The sequence below is a fragment of the Haliotis rubra genome, unplaced genomic scaffold (genome assembly GCF_003918875.1).
Source record: "Haliotis rubra isolate DU_JTF1 unplaced genomic scaffold, ASM391887v1 Scf30, whole genome shotgun sequence".
In the NCBI taxonomy this organism is placed as follows: Eukaryota; Metazoa; Mollusca; class Gastropoda; order Lepetellida; family Haliotidae; genus Haliotis; species Haliotis rubra.
Window position 1 is genome coordinate 3516455 of NW_025766969.1, and position 20680 is coordinate 3537134.

The 20680-nt window shown below is 39.4% G+C and overlaps 1 protein-coding gene across 1 annotated transcript in view; it reads right to left on the reverse strand.

The window, feature by feature from the left end:
- LOC124282618 (lysophospholipid acyltransferase 2-like) overlaps positions 1 to 20132 on the reverse strand; it is a 40914-nt gene extending 20782 nt beyond the window's left edge. The window contains exons 1-2 of the mRNA XM_046718642.1: positions 19956 to 20132; positions 4038 to 4183 (exon numbers count right to left, since the gene is read on the reverse strand). Of these exons, the coding sequence (XP_046574598.1) occupies positions 4038 to 4183; positions 19956 to 20036 (227 nt within the window). The 5' untranslated portion in view covers positions 20037 to 20132. The remainder of the gene's footprint in view (positions 1 to 4037; positions 4184 to 19955) is intronic.
- Between the last annotated feature and the right edge of the window lie 548 nt (positions 20133 to 20680).

The following is a 20680-nucleotide window of genomic DNA, read 5'->3' on the forward strand; positions in this document are numbered from 1 at the left end:
ACAATAATTTCTGGTCATGCTCATGAGAGAAATCGAAAGTAGTTATATATGACAACAGCGGATATATCAATTATACACCATTGAAAACAGCGTCATCTGTCCAGATAACCAAGACTCACTTTCGGTCAGGGTGGCAGGACACTGTCCACTGGAGAGAACAGAACGTCCAAAACACGCTCGATCACGTGAATGTGTATCGAGCTGATAGTGCCTGATAAAAGTGCTAGGCCTGCTCCAAATAGCGGCAGAGCATATCTCTTAAATGGGCAGTGCCGCTGCAAAAGCCTTTGCAGTGGCCACTGCCCTTACCAAGGAGCTTTTAACCCCTCAGGAGAAGGCTTGCCCTTAGCCTGAAAAGCACTACAAATGACCGATACAAGCCAGTGTGATAGGGTCTGTTTGCTAGCCAGCATCCAAGCCTTCCCGCCACCGTAACAGCAGAACAGATGGGTACCCGTACGGATCCCTTGTGTTTGTTTGATATAGACCTTGAGGGTCTTACGGACATTCAACGGGTGAGTGCTCGTTGCAGAGGTCCCCCATGTGGAAGGCTGGGTAAGAGTAGGAAGTTCGATATGAGCTGTCACATGGAAAGCGTGATCGATCTTCGGACGGTAAGTATCCGGGAGGCGAATACTGACACGATCTGGATGGAACACAGTCAGCGCCGGGTCTGCCGACATAGCATGTAAGTCGCCAACCCTTCGCCCAGATGTTACCCGCCACCAGAAATATTGCCTTTCATGTTAACAGCTGAATGGAAATAGCCGATAGACGTGAGAAAGTATGACAGGACAGCCAATCTAGCACGACTGACATATCCCAAGGTGGGCTGGTATGCCTGAGAGCAGGTCGAACCCGATCCACGACAGCTAAGAAGAGCTGCATAAGAGGATGCTGCCCCAGAAGAGCACCATCGACAGGGGTGTGGAAAGTGGAAATAGCGGTGGAGTAGCCACAAATGGTTGAAGCCGCCGAGCCTTCTTCCAAACGAGCTTGCAGAAACTCCAATACTCGGACTAAATCCGTAGAAAATCCCCTTATCTGAACACCAGCGCGCATAGCGGGACCACCTATCCTCATATTAAACTTTTGTAGAATCCCGCCTCAAAGCCAGAATTGTGTCTGCAACTGCTGCAGGAATTCAGTGTGCCTCGAGACTAGACCTGACAGAGGCAAAGCCACCCACTGAATCCTTGGATTGGGGTGTGGCTCGCTGTTCTGAGTGAGAATGTCCGGTTGCAAAGGTAATAGAACAGGAGGCTGAGCCAGAAACCTGAGAATTACCGGAAGCCAGCTCTGTGACGGCCATAGTGGTGCAAGTAGCACAAGTAGCCGAGCTGGGAGAGGACCCGGGGAATGAGTGGAAGAGGCGTCGGAAGCCAACTGGTCTGGTATTCGAGAGCAGAACACGGGTATCTGATTCGTCCTGCCGGACGCAAACAGATCCACCTGGAACAATCCGTACAACTGGGAGATCACTCCGAATATCTGCCGGTCGAGCATCCACTCGTGCAGGGCCAGGATGTGGCGAGAGAGAGCGTCTACTCACACGTTCTCCAGCACCAGGAGATAAACAGGAATCACCTGACAGTCACACTGGTCGAACTAGAGGAGAAATTCCCACGTCTCCCGAAGGAGCGCAAGGGACACCGTGCCGCCTTGCTTCAGGATGTACATCATGGCCGTACGGTTGTCCAACTGAAGATGGACCACCTGGCCCTGAATATTCTCCTGTAAGCGTTCGAAAACCAACCGCACAGCTCTCAGTTCTAAGACATTGATGTGAAGGCGGGCCTCGGCTCCGGCCAGAATATATATACACACACACACACATGCGCCTGTGAGGGACGCATCGTTTTGAACTGTAGTGTAAGAGCTGGCGTCAGGATTTCCAAAGGGACCCCCTTGGAGAGATTCCCAAGTTCCAACAAGGCCTTAGAGTCCTTAAAGGAGGTTGCTGCTGCCTCAGCCTCCTGAATGACCTGCTGTGCCCCCGGAAACAACGTCGCTCCCAGACGAAACGGAAGGGCCAGCAAGGTCTGCTGTGTTGCTGCCGAATAATGGGATGTAGACAGCCACAGCTTGCGCATCCTCATGACTGCACACATCACCGTGGACGCGGCAGACCTTAAAGAGTCTCGCGTCAGGTGGGCCTGAACTTCGGATAGTTGGCGGAGAACAACATGCGGGTAAACGTCACCAGTGCTCCCTTCCGCCTCCAGAGCCGACCTTTGCATTGAGGAAAGGTACGCCTCGTGGACCACGACCCACACCTGCTGCACGGCATTTTGGTAGACTACCTCATAAGTCCGGTATGCCTGCCGCAGGGGGGCGCCCGACTTGGCAAACGTTGGTACTAACTGCCCTTGCTTGGCAGCCGGGGCTGCACCTGAGGAAGCCGAGCCTCCCCTGAGGGCGACCGAAGTAAACACGCACTCGTCCACCACCGGCACAAAGAACAGAGAATCATCACCCAGCTGATACCTCTTAACGAGTTCGGGAAGATCGAACCTGAGGCGAGAACCAACCAGGAGAGGATCCATCACGTCCTGCACCAGGGAGGGCAAGATGCAGAGCTGTGTCTGAGAGGGCTGCCGAAGGGCAAACGCCTCCCCTGGCAGGCGGAACTCTGTCGAGTCCGAGCTACATGTTGGCACCGCGGCTTGGGGAATATACTCAGCAATACGTTGCCTACCCTCCCGGAGAGACGATGAAAAACGGACCTCCCCAACCTCCATAGACTCGGCTCCATAGAGCCGAGCCCGAGCCAGAATTCGGATCTCCACGTGAAGAGGAGCCAGACTGGTAGGCCGAGTCACAGACGCCGCGGGAAGGGAAGAGCTGAAAGAACTCTCAGCTCCGGCAACCGACACAACACTCGAAACCCGGTCCCGAGACACGGGAGGAAGCCTGGACAGAACCGGCTCATCCACTCTCATGGGGCGGGGTGGCGCAGGGTCCGGAACCCCAGGAATCCTCAACGGACCCTGCGCCAACACCGAGAGAGGGACTGGGAGCAAACCCTCCCCCTCCGGTGTAGCCGAGGCGTCCGGACCCGAAGCTGAAGGCAATGGATCGACAGACGCCTCCACGCCAAGGAATCGAGCCGAGCTCGGCGATCCCACCCGCGGACTCTCGGACAGCATAAGCATTTATCATGCTTATCTGAGCGAGGGATATTTTGCCTGCAGGCAGTACAGCCTGTAAGCAAACACGCAAGCATGAAGCTAATGGCGCAACACAACAACAAAAAGATACATGTACAAAACATTGAAAATTACGTGAATGCGACAATGCGACATGAAATACTTGGTTAATAACGCAATATTTCAACCATGTGGCATGCTAAACTTCCCGCCGTGGAATAGCAACACGTGCGTAAACCACAGGAAAGCTAGCGTAAAAGTTTAATACAAAGTCACATAAATGAGAAATAACTGACTGCAAAGTCAATAAAACGTTTCTCAAAGAACGAATAAAGACCATACACACAGTAGTTGAAGTCTCAGACATTCTTCCGACAAGATGTAAATCAGCTTGGAACTCTCAGGAAACACGTGTGAACTGCAAGAGTGACAGCAGAAGGAATGATGATAGGGGCCTAGGTGCTTACCTGGTTGGCCGCGCATGCGTAGCTGGGGGTAACTCCACGTGGTGGGGCCCGTATAATAAATAAAAAAGATTTTTATTTATTGTACAATATTTTTATTAAAACATTGAGACAACTGTCACATGACATTTTCAGCCGCAGAAAATGCATATATGTACCCCAAAGACGATCTCTATGAAAAAGAATAAAGTTTATTTATAATACAACAATAACAGCCATGACAACAAAGCCTGGAATGTATAATAGTTTTACTTTTTCAGGTCAACTAGATTGTAGCACATGTATTTATACACTGTCAGAATGTGTAGTATGTCTGAGGTGTGCAAATAAAACAGTTGGATAAGTAAAGAAAATAAAGAATTAAGCCTTCAACATGTTCATCAGAAGTTCATGTACAAATGTTCTTTGCTACTATGGTACTTACTATCCAAAGCAGAAGAATGTCAGGGTAAATCCAACAACAATCTCTATGGCATGCCGAATAGTTGCACTGGTCGTCTTGGGGCCATATACTTTCCTGAAGGGGATAGCCAACCCAAGTCCAATCAGCTGACACAGCAGAAAGTTGATCTACAAACACAAGAGGTGTTGTTAGGTCAATCAGAGCACTAAACATGAACACTCTACAGACTCATAATCATGAGGATGGGGATGGGTGGGTGGTTGTATGAGTTAGTGAGTAGAGTTAACAATCTGGCAATGAGGAGTTTTATTAATTTTTAATTTCTAGTTCACAAAATGAACTGATAATGAATTTCCACTGACATTGTCTATCTACTCATAAGTGAGTGAGTGAGTTTAGTTCTACGCCACACTCAGCAATGTTCCAGCTGTATGGCAGCGGTCTGTAAATAATCGAGTCTGGACCAGACAATCCAGTGATCAACAGCATGTGCATTGATCTACGCAATTGGGACACGATCCACTCATAAGGGAGTATTCCACAAGGAATAGTTGCTTCCTGAATTCTACTGGTGTCAAGACCCAACAGACTTCCCTATAAAGTTTTGAACATTAAATACACAATGATGAACAACAAAATCTCTTGTAGCATGCCTATCAAAACAAGCTTTTCAGCAGGAATCAGTATGTTAATAATGTTCAATAATGTCTAATTGAAAAAATCCAAACGCCTTTGGCACAGTGGTCAATAAGAACGAACCATTATACAGATAGGAAAGAAGAAAAAAATTCAGAAACACAAGGAGGTATTTGAACCTAGGCTTGGGATCCTTTTCATCACAGTCATAACCCAGATACTGACTGTTGAAGGCAGAGGTGGTCCCCAGATCCAAATAATGCAACACCAATCAAAGACTCAAAGACTTGCCTTAATTTGGGACACGACAACAGTTCTGTTTACCCACTGTTGATAATTGTTCCAAATCAATAAAAATGTCAATGCGTACATTCACTTATCAAAAGAGTTCAAATAGAATTTTAAACACATACAACAGTCAATAGTATGTAATAAAACTGAAGATACAATTTCCACTATTCATTCAAGGTGTTACCACTTTCATAGATTGTGATGTTTCTAATACAAGTTATCGTTAGGAACTCATCATCTAGATTACTGCTCCTGAAATGCAGCTGAGTGTGTCCTGTTGCTCCCTAATGACCTCCAACAGTTCCACACATACAAGGCAACAATACATGCCCTAAGGCACTCAGTATTGATCCTGAAACACTTCAAATATTTTGCACCTGTTGCAATCAACATTATCATCAACCCAGAACACGCGGTGTGTTCATATTTCGAATTTATCATGATGTATATCCTTGACACAATTGCCACCATGGGCTTTGTCCTTAAAGGAAACAAAACTGTCAAAATATGGATCGGTTGTTTCTTTATGGAATACAAATTTGCTTATTATGGACTACAACTTTAACAGGTTCTACTTGTGATCAGCAGTATTCTCGATGTGCTGCACGAAGCAACACTTATCAGAGGATTGAAGAATCAGAAGCTGTCTATCGTAACAAACGGTACACAATAAAGGGGTATAGCCAAACTGACATGTTCATTGTTGGTTAATGTCCACTTAAAGTGTGAAGCTAGCGGTGAATGTCAGTATTATATACAGTATTATGTGCAGCTAAAAAGTACACAGTATCCCTTTAAAGACTTCCAGTAAACAAACTTGGTCAATAAAATGTGATATCTGAGATAAATTATCACTAGACATGATGATTTACAACTTGAATTCAATTTTCTGTTCTGCTTGGCAACGTCCTATACACAGATATACTGTGTGTATGTTCTTGTAAACTAAGCCGGAAACTAGCAATCAGCTGTATGCACACTTTTCACAAATATGCCAGTGGTTCAGTTAAAATCAACAATATAACTTCAAAGAATTTTAGTGCCATGTTATCAGAGCTCCAGATAAGATTTAGCTCATGTGGGTACTGTACCCACTGTATTGTTTTGGAGTGGGTATTATGAATGTTGAGTGGGTATTTCATTTTCCGTTACCCACTGCTTTCAAATATGTGCGTATTTCAGTCATTTTAATCACCAAAGTATTATGTCATTGAGTAAGTTTACTAAGCAAGTATGTTCTGCCTTATGTCATACCTAATCAAAACCAACTTAAATATAATGGAAATGATTTCATAAAAAATCACTCATCCTATACTAACAGTACAACTTGATTGCAATCGATGTCTTTTTGATGGCGCAAGCGATTTTTATAAATATATTCCGTACGCATTTGTTTTAAACTTTTTGCGTATCTAACATTTTAAATGCATAATTTGGACGCAACAATTATTTTTCAATGCATAATTGGAATTTTATATGCGTATTTTACCCGGATACGCAGCTTATCTGGGCCTCTGATGATATGATATTTATTTATCAGAAATTATATATTCAAATACAGAGTTATTTTTGTTGTTGCTTTTACTATAAAGTTAACAACATAATAGTATTTTGAAATAGTTTATGGATAATTTTTTACATACGTAACGGTTATATAGAAATTAAAGAAAACCAATGAAAACATGGTAATTACAACTAAAAAGGTTACAGGCATAACATCAGGCCACATCAATCTACACATAGGAACAATATCCCATACATCTGAAGCTGTACAAAGACACTTGTTTGAAATAATAATATATAAAGCTTTTCAGGATATAACTTGTTTTCGTCTCTGAAGCCATTGTTTGTTTCAGGTGTTTCACATCAGTGTCGAGTGTCATTGGTCAGCAGAGATGAATATGTTAAATACTTCCTAACATCTAGAAACACAACCTGAAATGTCTTGTAGCTTTACATGCTGAAGGACTTGCTTTCCAGTCTTCCAACTCTGGATCTCTTATACAGCTCAAAATGTCATTGGTAACAATGTGATTAAACAACAAATGGCTTCCTGGTAAATGGAGTCATACGTTATTGTTGGACTCACATTCTGAACAGACATTTTGATTGGTTCTTGATTTGAGTGACAAACATTCTGTGCTTGTTGTTAAGTTAATACTGAACATAGAGACAGTGACATGACCAAATTTCAGAAGCAATGATATTATGGTGAACATGGTGATTAGACAAGGGTACGTAATATAGTTATAAATTTATATGTTATATTTGGGATTACACTTTCTTAGTAAAGTACAGATTCTAATTTCTAGTACTTTTGGGGTTGAGTCCCATCCGGGATTCGAACCCACACCCTCAGAGTCAGGCACCTAATCGCCAGCACACAAAGTCAGATGCCTAGACTGCTCAGCCACCGCAGCTTCCACAAAAATGGAAGTCGGACAACTGGTAGTCTAGACTGCGGACTTTGTGCACCCCTCTGATAGGCGTAAATTGGAACAGCTCCCATGGCCGAAAGCTATGAAATACACAATGCCATTTAGAAAGTGGTCAGATGTAACATATGTTATATTTGGGATTACACTTTCTTAGTAAAGTAAAAATTCTAGTACTTTTGATAATTGAAGATGCATGTTCGTATATCTTTACTAATCACGATATGGGGATATTATCCATTGACAGTTTCTACATGCGAGTTACTGGAAAATTAATCCTGTGTTCTTCATGCATAAAAGTTGAAAATGGGTGCAAAAGAAATACAGATGCAGGGATGCTGAAAACTTGCATTCGTGTTTAGGAATGACTGGTGATAATGCTGATATCTCCTAACTTCAACTACCTGTATACATTACCAGCACATGATGAAAGACTGGCTGGCTGAGTATGGTTTTCACGCCGTTTTTAGCAATATTCCAGCAATATCACGGCGGGGACAAAGAAATGGGCTTCACAAGTTGTACCCATGTGGGGAATCGAACCCGGGCCTTCGGCGTGACGAGCAAACGCTTCAACCACTAGGCTACTAGAGCTGTGTATCGTGGTCTAAGTGGCGAGACGATATATCCCGATACCAGTTTACTTAGGCGAGCCGATATATCATGAAAGTATTGGCAAGGAACCTGCGAGACGATTATCATCACGATACAATGGTGGCGATACGATACGTATCCCGATACTTTACAATTTCTAATAGCAGAACATATATGATAGATAAAATGACTTTATCTTTAAAATCTTTATTTGTTATACAGCAGATCTTGTGTTACATTCACACACACTTAAAAAGCTGTTCATTTAATAAAGTTTCAGCATTTAATGCTTTTAAAGTACAGTCAAACATATTCAGTATACTTTGATCTAACATATATAAGTTTGAAACCCAAGTTTCCTTTGGGAAAGTGTGTTTCTGCACCGATGCTTTCACAAACAATTGAATGTAATTTATATCAGAATTCAGAATCACTGAAAAAAACTCTTAAGTATGCTTTCTAAATTTTATCTTCTCTTTGTTCTCTTTCTTAACAAAGCTAAGGCGTCGTTAGGTGTATGTTAATAAATGGTGTTATTTGTCAAACAACTAAAACATATTTCAATTACTAAAGACAAGTATTCTACAGTTCACAGAGTTTGAAACATGTTCACACTCTTTCACTTATACACCAACTCCTTTGTCCATGTAACAAAGATAACAGACACAAACAAATTCCTAAAAGGTTCAATTTGTTTTTAAAATTCAGAAGAATTTCAAAGAGACTCCCTTCCTATTCCTAATGCAATACTCCTTACAACTTTAACTAGTATTGAAGTTGTATCGGGATATATCGTCTCTTGTGGCGATACATCGATGTATCGTGGACCCTTGCGATATAAATATCCTGATATATTGCCTAAATGTGTTTTGTATCGATGCACTCGTATCGCGTAGTTGACGATGCAAACATCGATACTATCGATGAATCGTTACACCACTATAGGCTACCCCACCGCCCCACATGATGAAAGAAAACAGATGTACAAATGTAGTACTTGAAGCTCTGTTCACCAAATTCACACATAGATAGCTGATAGTGTAGCAATATTTAGCAAGTTGAGCTTAAAAGCCAAAAACAGAATTTTAATAGATGCTGGTTTGGGATGCTGTTGACATCAGACTGAAAATGCCTACCTGATGAAAGTCAGTACAAGGATATGGCTACCTGAAGGTACAATCTCTTTCATTCATCACAAAAGAACTTTACCCTCAATCAAACTCTCTGTCTGAACAGGTGTTGTGACAATAACTGTCAAAACAAGCTACAATCACATTCATAACAAATTACAGATGAAAGAATGCATGGAATATAATATATATACATGGAATACATTTCTCAACACAACAATAAACTGCAATTTGAAAGTCAAGCCATTATCATTACTAAATGAATGGAAAAGGGCATTTATTTTACCCCAAACAGATGTTGGTACTATAAAGCAAGTTACAATCATTAATTGTTATTTTATTTATTCACAATGTCAAAATCAGGAAAGGGGTATCAGGTCATTTATATTACCGCAAACAAATGTTGGTTCTATAAAGCAAGTTACAATCATTAATTGTTACTTTATTCATTTACAAATCAAAGGTTGCTTCACACACTCTGTAGTGTATGGACACTGTTACTTCTGCCGGATACACAGAAACAGCCACAACTTCAGATGTTCTCTTGATTCTGCAGCCTCCTGTATCTACATAGCTGCCAAACATCACAAGCTGTCTGCCAGATAGGAAGTGTAGTCTTCAGAAGATGTTTGTGTTATCATCAACAGTATTTCATGTTTCGCCAGAGCTCCAGATAAGATTTAGCTCATGTGGGTACTGTACCCACTGTATTTTTTTGGAGTGGGTATTATGAATTTTGAGTGGGTATTTCATTTTCCGTTACCCACTGCTTTCAAATATGTGCGTATTTCACATATTTCAGTCATTTTACTCACCTAAGTGTATGGCATTGAGTAAGTTTACTAAGCAGGTATATTCTGCCTTAAGTCATACCGAAGCAAAACCGACTTAAATATAATGGAAATGATTTCATAAAAAATCACTCATGCTATACTGACAATACAACTTGATAGCAATCGATGTCTTTTTCATTACGCAAGGAATTTTTATAAATATATTCTGTACGCATTTGTTTTAAACTTTTTGCGTATCTGACATTTTAAATGCGTAATTGGTACGCAACAATTATTTTTCAATGCGTAATTGAAAATTTTTATCTACGCAGTATTTTATCTGGGCCTCTGTTTCACCATCTTGTACCATGTTAAAAAAGATTGTACATCAAATGTCCACCTGGATGCATGTTTGGCTGTATTTCTCTTCATACCACTGATGTTCTTATCTAATCTTTAGTCCAGTATTGTATCTACACTTTATTGGATATGTGGACAGTGGATTGGAACAGGTATACTCATGGAAACAAATAAGGGAACACATGAATTTGATGATGAAAGTACAAGCATTCGTATATTCTTTTCCAGGTTTCTTCACAAGGTATGTATTGCACTGTTGGTGAAATTCTGGGAATATATAAAGGAACATTTGTACTTTCATGTGTTCCTTATTCTTTTCCATAAGGTATATTTTCTTTTAATATTGCTGGGAGAAGGTGATTGCTGACAGCCTCTTGCATGTATTTGACTGCACTGGGAAATCAACAAGTTCAGAGACAAGATGGGAAAGTTTCTGCAATATGGTTGCCGGAAGAAGGCATCAGCTAAGAAGGCTCCAAGGCAAAACATTTCAGCTGGACAGACAGCTTGTCAAAGAAATCTTCTGATGCACAAAAATACAGGTGATGACAGAGAATATGTTATGGCCATGTCAGTGTTAGATTATTTATTAGATCAAAGTTGTTTTAGATGTGGAAGAGTTGGACAAGTTGCTAAAGTATCACAATGCCAAGCCAAAAATATACATTGTCCAAGTGTAATCTCTTAGGATGTTTCACAAATGTGCAAAACCAAGTACGAGAGAATATCAGCTTCAAAATGTAAAGCTACAGGGATGACAATGCATCACAAAAAGACTATGCTTTGACAGTTGTTGCACCAACATGATGACATATTCAGCAGCCCCATATGGTATTGTGGACATCCCTCAACAGTAATGATATTCAGTTAAAACCCGAGAAAGCTCATAACAAGTTATTTGCTAATGGATCTTATGACTGACTGACTGACTGAGTTTGGTTTTATGCCGCTTTTAGCAATATTCCAGCAATATCACGGCGGGGGACACCAGAAATGGGCTTCACTCATTGTACCCATTCGAACCCGGGTCTCTGGCGTGACGAGCCAACGCTTTAACCACTAGGCCCCGAGAGACCCCATGGGGCACCGGGGTATAACATTAACATCATGCATGTGTATATACGACATATTGTCATGTTCCTGGATACTTGGAATGGCGCACTGTAGGCTTAAATGAGAGCCTAGCTGTGTTTGTAACAACTTGTTGACATAATGTGTATATAATATATATTGCCATGTTCCTGGAGACTTGGGATGGCGCCCTGTAGGCTTAAATGAGAGTCTACCCCACCGCCCCGGATCTTAAGAACCTACGAAACTTTTGGGGAAGTTTACACCAATACATAAGCTAATGGCTTGTCAGAAGTTGTTGTTATCACTGAAGGAAGTTACAATTAAGTGTAGGCCAGGATCAGAGAACATACCAGATTCTTCATCAGAAGTCAGAAGATGGAATTAGTCATCCTAAGATGAATTATATATTTGGAGATGGTCTCAAGGGGAAGTAGGTTGGAAGTACCAACATCTCTGAGACTTGCAACTGAAGGTCATCAGGGAATCATGCAAACATAGTCTACGCACTAAGGTATTGTGGTATAGGTAACAATGTTGAAGCCAAGAATAGAACTTGTCATGTCATGTGAGTTGACTTGTCAGTCAACCACTAACTGACATACCTTTTGGTTGTGCAAGATTTCCAACTGGGAAGAAGTTGTAGTTGCTGGTGCTTTTTGAGAACTGTCACATCCACAAAGATATCAAGTGTTTAAACCAGGTATTTGCAACACATGGCCTCCCCATTTTCAGTTAAAACCAAAGATGGGCCTCAGTTTGTCTTGCTTATTTAAAGGAAATGGTTTACCAGGGCTCCAAATAAGGGCCGTATCGGCGTATGTATGGATAAAAAATATGCACAATACGGTAGGAAATAATTTAGAAAACGTAGCAGATACGCACCATTGCAATGGTGTACGGTCTTAGAATCATTTACAGGCGTATTTATCTGAAAAAAAGTATTGTTTTATTGTTTATTGACCTGTTTACACAAGAGTAGCAATGTTGTGGTGCATATATGAAACGAAACACAAGATTACTGACAGTCCATTAGCTTCCATTCAGTACTCTAAATGTACACTTAAGGTTTTCCAGTACTCAATATTGAACAAATAAGGAGTACGTACTCCTGATGTTGAAAAATTATCTGGAGCCCTGGTTTACTATTATTCTGTGTTAAGGATTCATCATCAAGTTACTCCTTGGCTTCAGAAGAATGGTGTTGTACACAGACACAAAATAGAACTTGGCAAAAATATGTGAGAACATTTATTTTTCAGAAATGAATTCTTATATTTAATCAAGTTGTGTGGACCAAGTTGCCCAGTTTAAAGAACTGTGTGAAAACTGATCTTCAGTCATGGAAGAGAAGGGATGGAGAACACTGAAACCAATGGGCAAGCGGAGTAGTGATGACAAAAAGAAAGCCAAACCATATGATCCCTGACTGGGAAACCATGTGAAGACAAGTTATCAATGACTTTCGAGTACAACTACAAGCCTTACAGTTTTGTTCAGATGAATGGATATCAAAAACAGAATCTGATGTGCAAGATAGATAAAATGTGGACTATATAAAAAGTGTCATTTATGTTAATTAATATTCATAAAAATCATCATCAGAAGTTATCTGCATTACTTTTTCAGGCGAGAGAACAACTGCATTACTGTTTTGCAAGCCAGTCAGCCATCTAAGTCAGATCATGTATCGACCTGATTGACATTCCATGAAACCAGTAAGATTTTTACTTTTTGGACTGACATGACCTGATCAGCTGATGCGACATGAGTCAGTGAGTGATTGAGCGAGCGAATATGCTTTTACACCGCTTTCAGCAACATTCCAGCAACATCACGGCAGGGGACTCCAGATTTGGGCTTCACACACTGTACCTATGTGTGGAATCGAACCCGGGCCTTTGGCGTGACGACGTGCAAATGCTTTAAGTTTAAAATGTTAAGCTGTATCAATTTGATTTCTTTCTCAGCATGAAATATGTATATTCTTTGCATACCTTTATTCTGCTGACTAACATACATGTTACCATGTCAAAGTCAGCTAGGTCATTGCAAGTATAATGCTACAAAACCTACAAAACCAAAATGAAGGTGATTTCACACAGTTCACTTTATCAAACTCTCTGCATGGACAGGTGTTGTGACAATAAGACTCAAACATGTTCCTCTGACCTTGATGAGACCAATTGTAGTTGAACAATACCTGATCCGAGCTCATTAGGAAGTCAGACATGTGTCTCATGATTGAAACACTTTCAAAACTGTCGGTCTGGGTGACCGTAGCATCATGCCTGTGATGAATCCCATCACATATCACAGACTTGTCACAGTCGTAGCACTCTGAACCTCTTGTGAATATTCAATTTGGAAATAATAATGAGCAGTTGGTATGAAGAATCATTCAGATGTGACTGACTGACTGAGTTTGGTTTTACGCCGCTTTTAGCAATATTCCAGCAACATCATGGTGGGGGACACCAGAACTGGGCTTCACACATTGTACCCATGTGGGGATTCGAACCCGGGTCTTCGACGTGACGAGCCAACGCTTTAACCACTAGGCTACCTCACCGCCCCCATTCAGATGTGAAGAAATATGTAATTGCAATGTCACTGTATAGCTGGACAATTTAATTCTTCTTTACAACTCATATTTATTGGAAGACATTTGTTGCCATATTTTGTTGTCATGGTTACAGGAAAGTTAACAACGGGCAGAAAAATCACTTCTGCATTTGTCATTCTGTCAATGACTAGTGAATGAATTTCTGCATGAAGTTTAGGTTATATGATACAAATATGAACAACCTATTTTTTTATTGTAAAGGTGTGACCATACAGAAATTTCACAATAAGATATGTATTGCGATATCTTGTAACGACAATATTCGATTCAATGCATATCACGATATGGAGCATGTGATTTCAACTGAGTCACTTGGCCATTTAAATACTTTCTACGAATATTTTTCTTTCAGAAATTTACTTGACACATCGAGGACAGTTTATATTTGAAACAAAATTGCAAGTTATCACATACAATATCACTTTACTTGCCCTTTAACCTCATTGTTTATCATGCTTATGTCCAAGGATGTCCATTTATCTATATGTCTGCTCATCTCTAAGCATCCTATATTGCTATTTACAAATTAAGATGATTTAATCTGACTTGACGACTACAAAACAAGTAGGTTAAACACAAGTCATTGTGCCAAGCACACGATGAAGCCAACTGTACACTTTACCATTATCAATATGACTGACTGACTGACTGAGTTTGGTTTTACGCCGCTTTTAGCAATATTCCAGCAACATCACGGCGAGGGACACCAGAAATGGGCTTCACACATTGTACCCATGTGGGGATTCGAACCCGCGTCTTCGGCGTGACGAGCCAACGCTTTAACCACTAAGCTACCCCACCGCTCCTTATCAATATGAAAATTGTATCACAAATGGATATTGTACATAAACTGTTGTGATGAAATATAGTTTACTAAGACAATACACAAACTAGTGTTGGGAATTGGTTAAAATCCCATAATTGATGATTGGTTCATTGCAACCGATCAATCATCAAAAATAATTGGTTAGCGCATTTATCAAAGTTTCCTGATATGTTTGTTAATGCACACACAAAAATAAAGACAAAACATGTAGTTCTTTCAGATTTTTGCAAATTGCACGAAATGCAAGTGTTCCAAAATTGCTTGTGTTCGATTATGAGAAAACATGATCGATTGCTTGGTCATTTTGTCATTGCGACCAATCTTCGATTATTTCAATTAATCGGACCACCACTAACACAAACTTAGGTCTTTATTCCCCGAGTGTTTCTACATTATGTTCAGGTTGGTGTTTTGTTAGTAACCCAAGATTAAATACCAATATGTCACTCACCAATGATGTGAAACATGTTCATCTCTATCAAATATCTTTGGCATTTTAGCTCAAAGTTAGTTCTCCAATATTTATAATGATAACAAGCCCTAATCATAATCAGAGCTACATATAACTTTTGAGTCATTGAGTTATGTACTCGTTTGTGTTCTTCTCAATTGGGTATCCTAATTTTGCTTTGATTACCAAATAAATTGCACCCACTGCCCTCAAACTCAATTGGGTATTTTGCCATTTTCCATTAAATGTAAAAATATAATCAAGTATAAACGTTGGTTTACGTGTTTGGTATTTATATTTGATCTGTAATATGACAAACAATCAGAAAGACTGCAAGTTGCCAAGTTCATGTGCTGAAACAGAACCTCTCAATATACCTCAGTTATTTTATCTATTTTGTTTGTACGCATGTAAGATCAATTTATTGAGTATTTACAAAAATTGAAGCATACTTGTATGCAATATACATAATAGGAATTGAGTTTTCGAATAAATATTTGCGTAATTTACGCAGAAACGCAGCTTATCTGTACTTCTGCATAATGTATACTTCTCAGCTGCTTCATGACAATGGTCGACTGATTCTCGATACATGCTTAAGGACCTGTTACTTCTACTATAGGTATCAACAGATTTCTCCATATCAAAGTGTTCATAATGTTTATCATCAAACTGTATTTACTCCAGCCTCTAACAGTCTTCCATCCTGGATCAGAGTGTCACACAGATATGACAGGTGTTTATTGTGCTTATCACACACACACTCACTGGTATAATCCTAATATCTGACCGGTCTGTACTCCCAAACTAACAATGTTAACACTATCAGGTCAGATGTCAAACATCATCTATGCAGATTATCTCTGATATACAAAGTCTAAAACCAAGGTAATACCGTTTGCTTGTATTGTTTTTGCATGTTAATGCCACATTATGCTGGTTCAACCGTATTCAAGCTATTTGATAGCATGTAGTTAAACATTGTCCAAACAATCCAGTGGTTGATATTGTGAGCATCAATGTATGTCATTGGGTTACATGACATGCAACGAAGCTAGTCACAGGGCCTTACCATCTGATATGATTGGTTGCCTTTCAGATCAGTGAAGGCTACTAGTGATCTCTTCTAACCTGGAATCTACACAGGGAACTACGATAAGAAGCCCATTATAGAGCATCCTGTTCAACAACAAACAGAATATGTGTATTTGATCACAATAAATTTAACTGATTGGTGATGAGGACAAGGATTAGGCAAGCAATCAAAATTTGAATGAGTTGGGTTTTATGCTAATTTTAGCAATTTCTCCGCAATATCATGGCAGGGATACAGCAGAAATGGGTTTCACACATTGTACCAATGTGGGAATTCCAACCCGAGTCTTTGGTGAACACAAACACTTTAATCACTAGGCTACCCCACCCACCCTCGTAACTTAGAAACACTGATATATCTAAACTTGAAATACGTCACTGTTAATATGTCCTGTGGAGATCACAGTTACCCAGATTTGGGTACTAAATCATGATAGTAAGATAAGATAAACTTTATTGTCCCGCAAGGGAAATTTGTCTTGCATTCAAAGAGCCAATACAATCATATAACAACAAATAATTTAAAGTATATATACACAATGCCAAGCTAATCAGAATATAATGTTGAACTATAACATAATCAAAGTTCATGATATAATAATCACTTGTGCCTCATCATAGATTTCACTATTACAATTTTGGAGGAAGATTTAGAAGTTTTATGTTGTATGGTACAAATGATTTGTAATACATTGTACATGATTTTGAAACAGCGGCCAGAAGGCAGAAGTGCATAACATTCATTTAAAAATGTGATGGATCTGATTGAATGGCCAGAGCTTTCTTCTAAACTTTTGACTCATACTGAAAAGGTAGAGGTTCGAAATTGAAGCCGCAAATTTTGCTGGATATGTTTACAACTTTGTCAAGTTTGTTTTTCTGTGTAAGAGGAAGATTGCCACACCAGGCATGAAAGTTAAAATACTATTAATGAATGTTTGGTAGAATAATTTTAAGATATAAGTGTCTACATTAAATGATCGCAATTTTTGCAGAAAGAAAAGCCTCTGTTAATTAGCATGTTTACAGTGCCTTTTAAGTTCATGCTAGCCCAAGACTACTAACCTGTGCTAAGAATGGTACAATTCAAATGCAGCAGTCCTCACTGACTAGTACTATTTGAGGGCTAGAACTCAGTTCTCATGGTAGTAGGTGAGTCATCATACAGCAAACTATTACACTTAACATGCCTAATGACCCCTCTTAATTCTGAACCCTGATCAGTTTAAAGATGGCTGTGAACATGGTGAAAATGTCAACCTTATGTAATAATTTCATCACTTCTAAGCTCGTTTCCTGTGCCTGAGCATGCACAGTGACTCCACCGAGTATGTCTGTACACAACCAACATGTAGAACCAGTTTCAAATAAACACATGATAAATGACAGGAATGTTTACTCAGTGATCAAGGTTATGTGACAGACTTCAGTACAAACCTGTTACAGCATCAGGAGGACTGCCAGCTAAAGTGTGCAGTATTCCATAGCAATGTCATGTCCAGAAAACAATGGGTTCCTTGTCCCCTGCTGTCGTAACCCCAGTTTAACAATAGACTGTGGTTTGCCCCATCATTAACCACTAAAGCAGCATTCCAAAAAGACCTCCACTGATGTCACTTAACCATGTTAACTATTTCAAGCATACATATACGCAGTTCATCTTGGCAACAACTTTTACGAATTAATTCTTTTCTTTTCCATATTTACTATCAATGTGATCAATATGCATGATGATTATAAAATAACACAAATTATAACACAATTATTATATTATTATATCTCTTCATCAAGTCCATATGAAGGGTTTGGGGATAACACACTGGGTTAATATATATGTGGAATTTGAGACAAAACTAAGCGATACAATCAGACTCACAGGTTTCATCCCAATTCAGTTACAAAATGCGATAACATAACACGAAAAAAAGAAGTTTGACACAATGGTTGGAATGAATTGATTTGAACCTGGTTTAACATCACAGGGAAAGAAGCCTTTCAACATTTCCCACTAAACCACAGGACTAGTGAGTGGACAATAATTAGTGGTCTTTTCTGTACTTCACTGGTCCAAAATAACATTCGTAGATTTACTAAACTATCAATACAAAATTCACTGGCCACCAGGACCACTGCAAACTTACCATTTAGTGGTCCTGATGAATGTTTACTAGCAAGGGACCACAGGACCAGCGTAAATTTCGCACACTGTATCAGGAATAACATATTCCAACATTATGTTATTTCAGCTACACTCTTCACTATACATATAAAATAATATTAACTATATGGTAACACTTTAGTACAACTAAGTGCTACTGCTGGACAATATTAGATTGGTAGTAAATCTTGATCAGTCAACACTGTGACTTCCCTGGGCCCTGCTATTTCTATCCTGTAAATCTTATGTTGGGGTATACTTGTCATGCGTCAACAAATATTTTTATCCATTTTGTACTAACATTCATTTCAAGGTTTCCATAAATGTAATATGCTTGATTTGGGTGTGAATAGTGCTGATTTGGGTGTGAATAGTGCTGATTTGGTCGCTCACTCATGACTTCATTGAAATACAATTTGAATAAAATTAATAAGATAGATTACAAGGACAAGTCCAGACATCAGATGAACACTTTTCATAACCAGTATGTGTAAAGACATGAATAGATTAACACTGAGATCACATGATATACCCTCCACTATCCCCAATGTTGTATATGGGATGATGAATTGCAAAACAAACATTGTTAAAGCATGGTTGCTGTCTGGTAAGAGGGACACAATACTGTGTATTTTCCACAGTTTGTAATTGGCTGTCTGGCGCTAAGCATTTATTTGTAGTATCTATTTTTCTTCACATATGTATGGTCCAATATGCAAGGTTTCCTGATAACTGGGGTCCCATAAGCGGAGTTGCACTGTACATGTATTATCAATAAATTTTGCTAACTTAACATCAAAATTTACGAAAGAGGATTTAGCATGGATGTAAAATTTCAACAGACCAATTTTATGCTATTTATGCAAAAAATATTGATAAGTACCATCTGCATACCAACATTTATTATTTAATGTACATGCCAAGAAATGATTTCTAAAATAGTATTTGTGTCATCAGCTGGCTATGATAGTCACATGAAGTATTATAAGTATAACACTGAACTGTAAAAATAACCTATATGTATCAGTATAACATGATTCTGAGAAATAAAACGAATTATATCTCTATCAAGACGATCATACTTTGAACTTGTAACCTTGAAATGCAAACTCTGTGAAAAGACACGGACGTGACCATGGTGACACTTACAGTAACTAGGTCACCTAAATCTACTTCGGACTTTAACCTGGTTAATATATATCACTCAAGTCTACAATCAATATCGGTATATGTGACTGTATACAAATTCTACCGACCAGTTTTCAATATTGCGTTCCTTGCAGAGGAAAAATCCAGCACACACGGTAGACTGGCGAAGATTAATTTTGTTAAAAAGATGAAACTTTCATTCAAGAAATAAATGAGACATATCGCCAAGAAGAATTAATTGTTTTCGATATTGTTTCAAAACACATGAAACAAATTCGCAAACGCTGAACCAAGCCCATTTCTAAAGCCCACAAAACTGAAATGTGCAATGTGGTCATACGAACCTGGTCGATCGGCAATCCCGTCAAGTTAACGAGAGGATAAAACAGCTGAAACCCCGCGTAAAACTCGCCAGTGCTCACCATCTTGATTTACCAAAAAATTAACCATGGAAGTTATGATCAAAACCACAAACAAACTCATTAACTGTCCAATCACGAATCCATTCACGCCGAGCAGCCGCAAGATGGCGACATAAACAATGAGTTGTCTGCCCATTAATTACCTCCCTTTTACGGTGTTGAGGAGGTTTGTATCCATTTCAAACAATCCAACACGAAACCCCACATGCAGCAATGTGTTTCAATTGCCGAATCATTTCACGTCAAGTATTCATAACAATGCCAAGGCCGTAAGGGCACATTCATTATTTATAATCATAGATATATTTTCAAAGAGTGGACACACGTGAATAAAGTAATGCATATAAATTGCCAGTAAAGATCTTCATAAATAGTATCCAGTCAGTTTGTTACAATTGTTAGTGCTTATTGTGTATTTGGCGTTATCGCCTGTGTGCTATTTGTTATCCTTAATATACATCTGGCTTACGTGTGCTTGTTTTGTACTATAATGCATTGTATAGTGTGTATTTTAATTATATTTATACCAAACTGTTTTCATTGATTATTATACTCTCTCTTAGACTCCTAGTAGTTTCTGTACTTTTCATGTACTTCCTGTTCTTCACGTCTATCCAAGAATAATGTAATCTGCACGAAATGTTTGT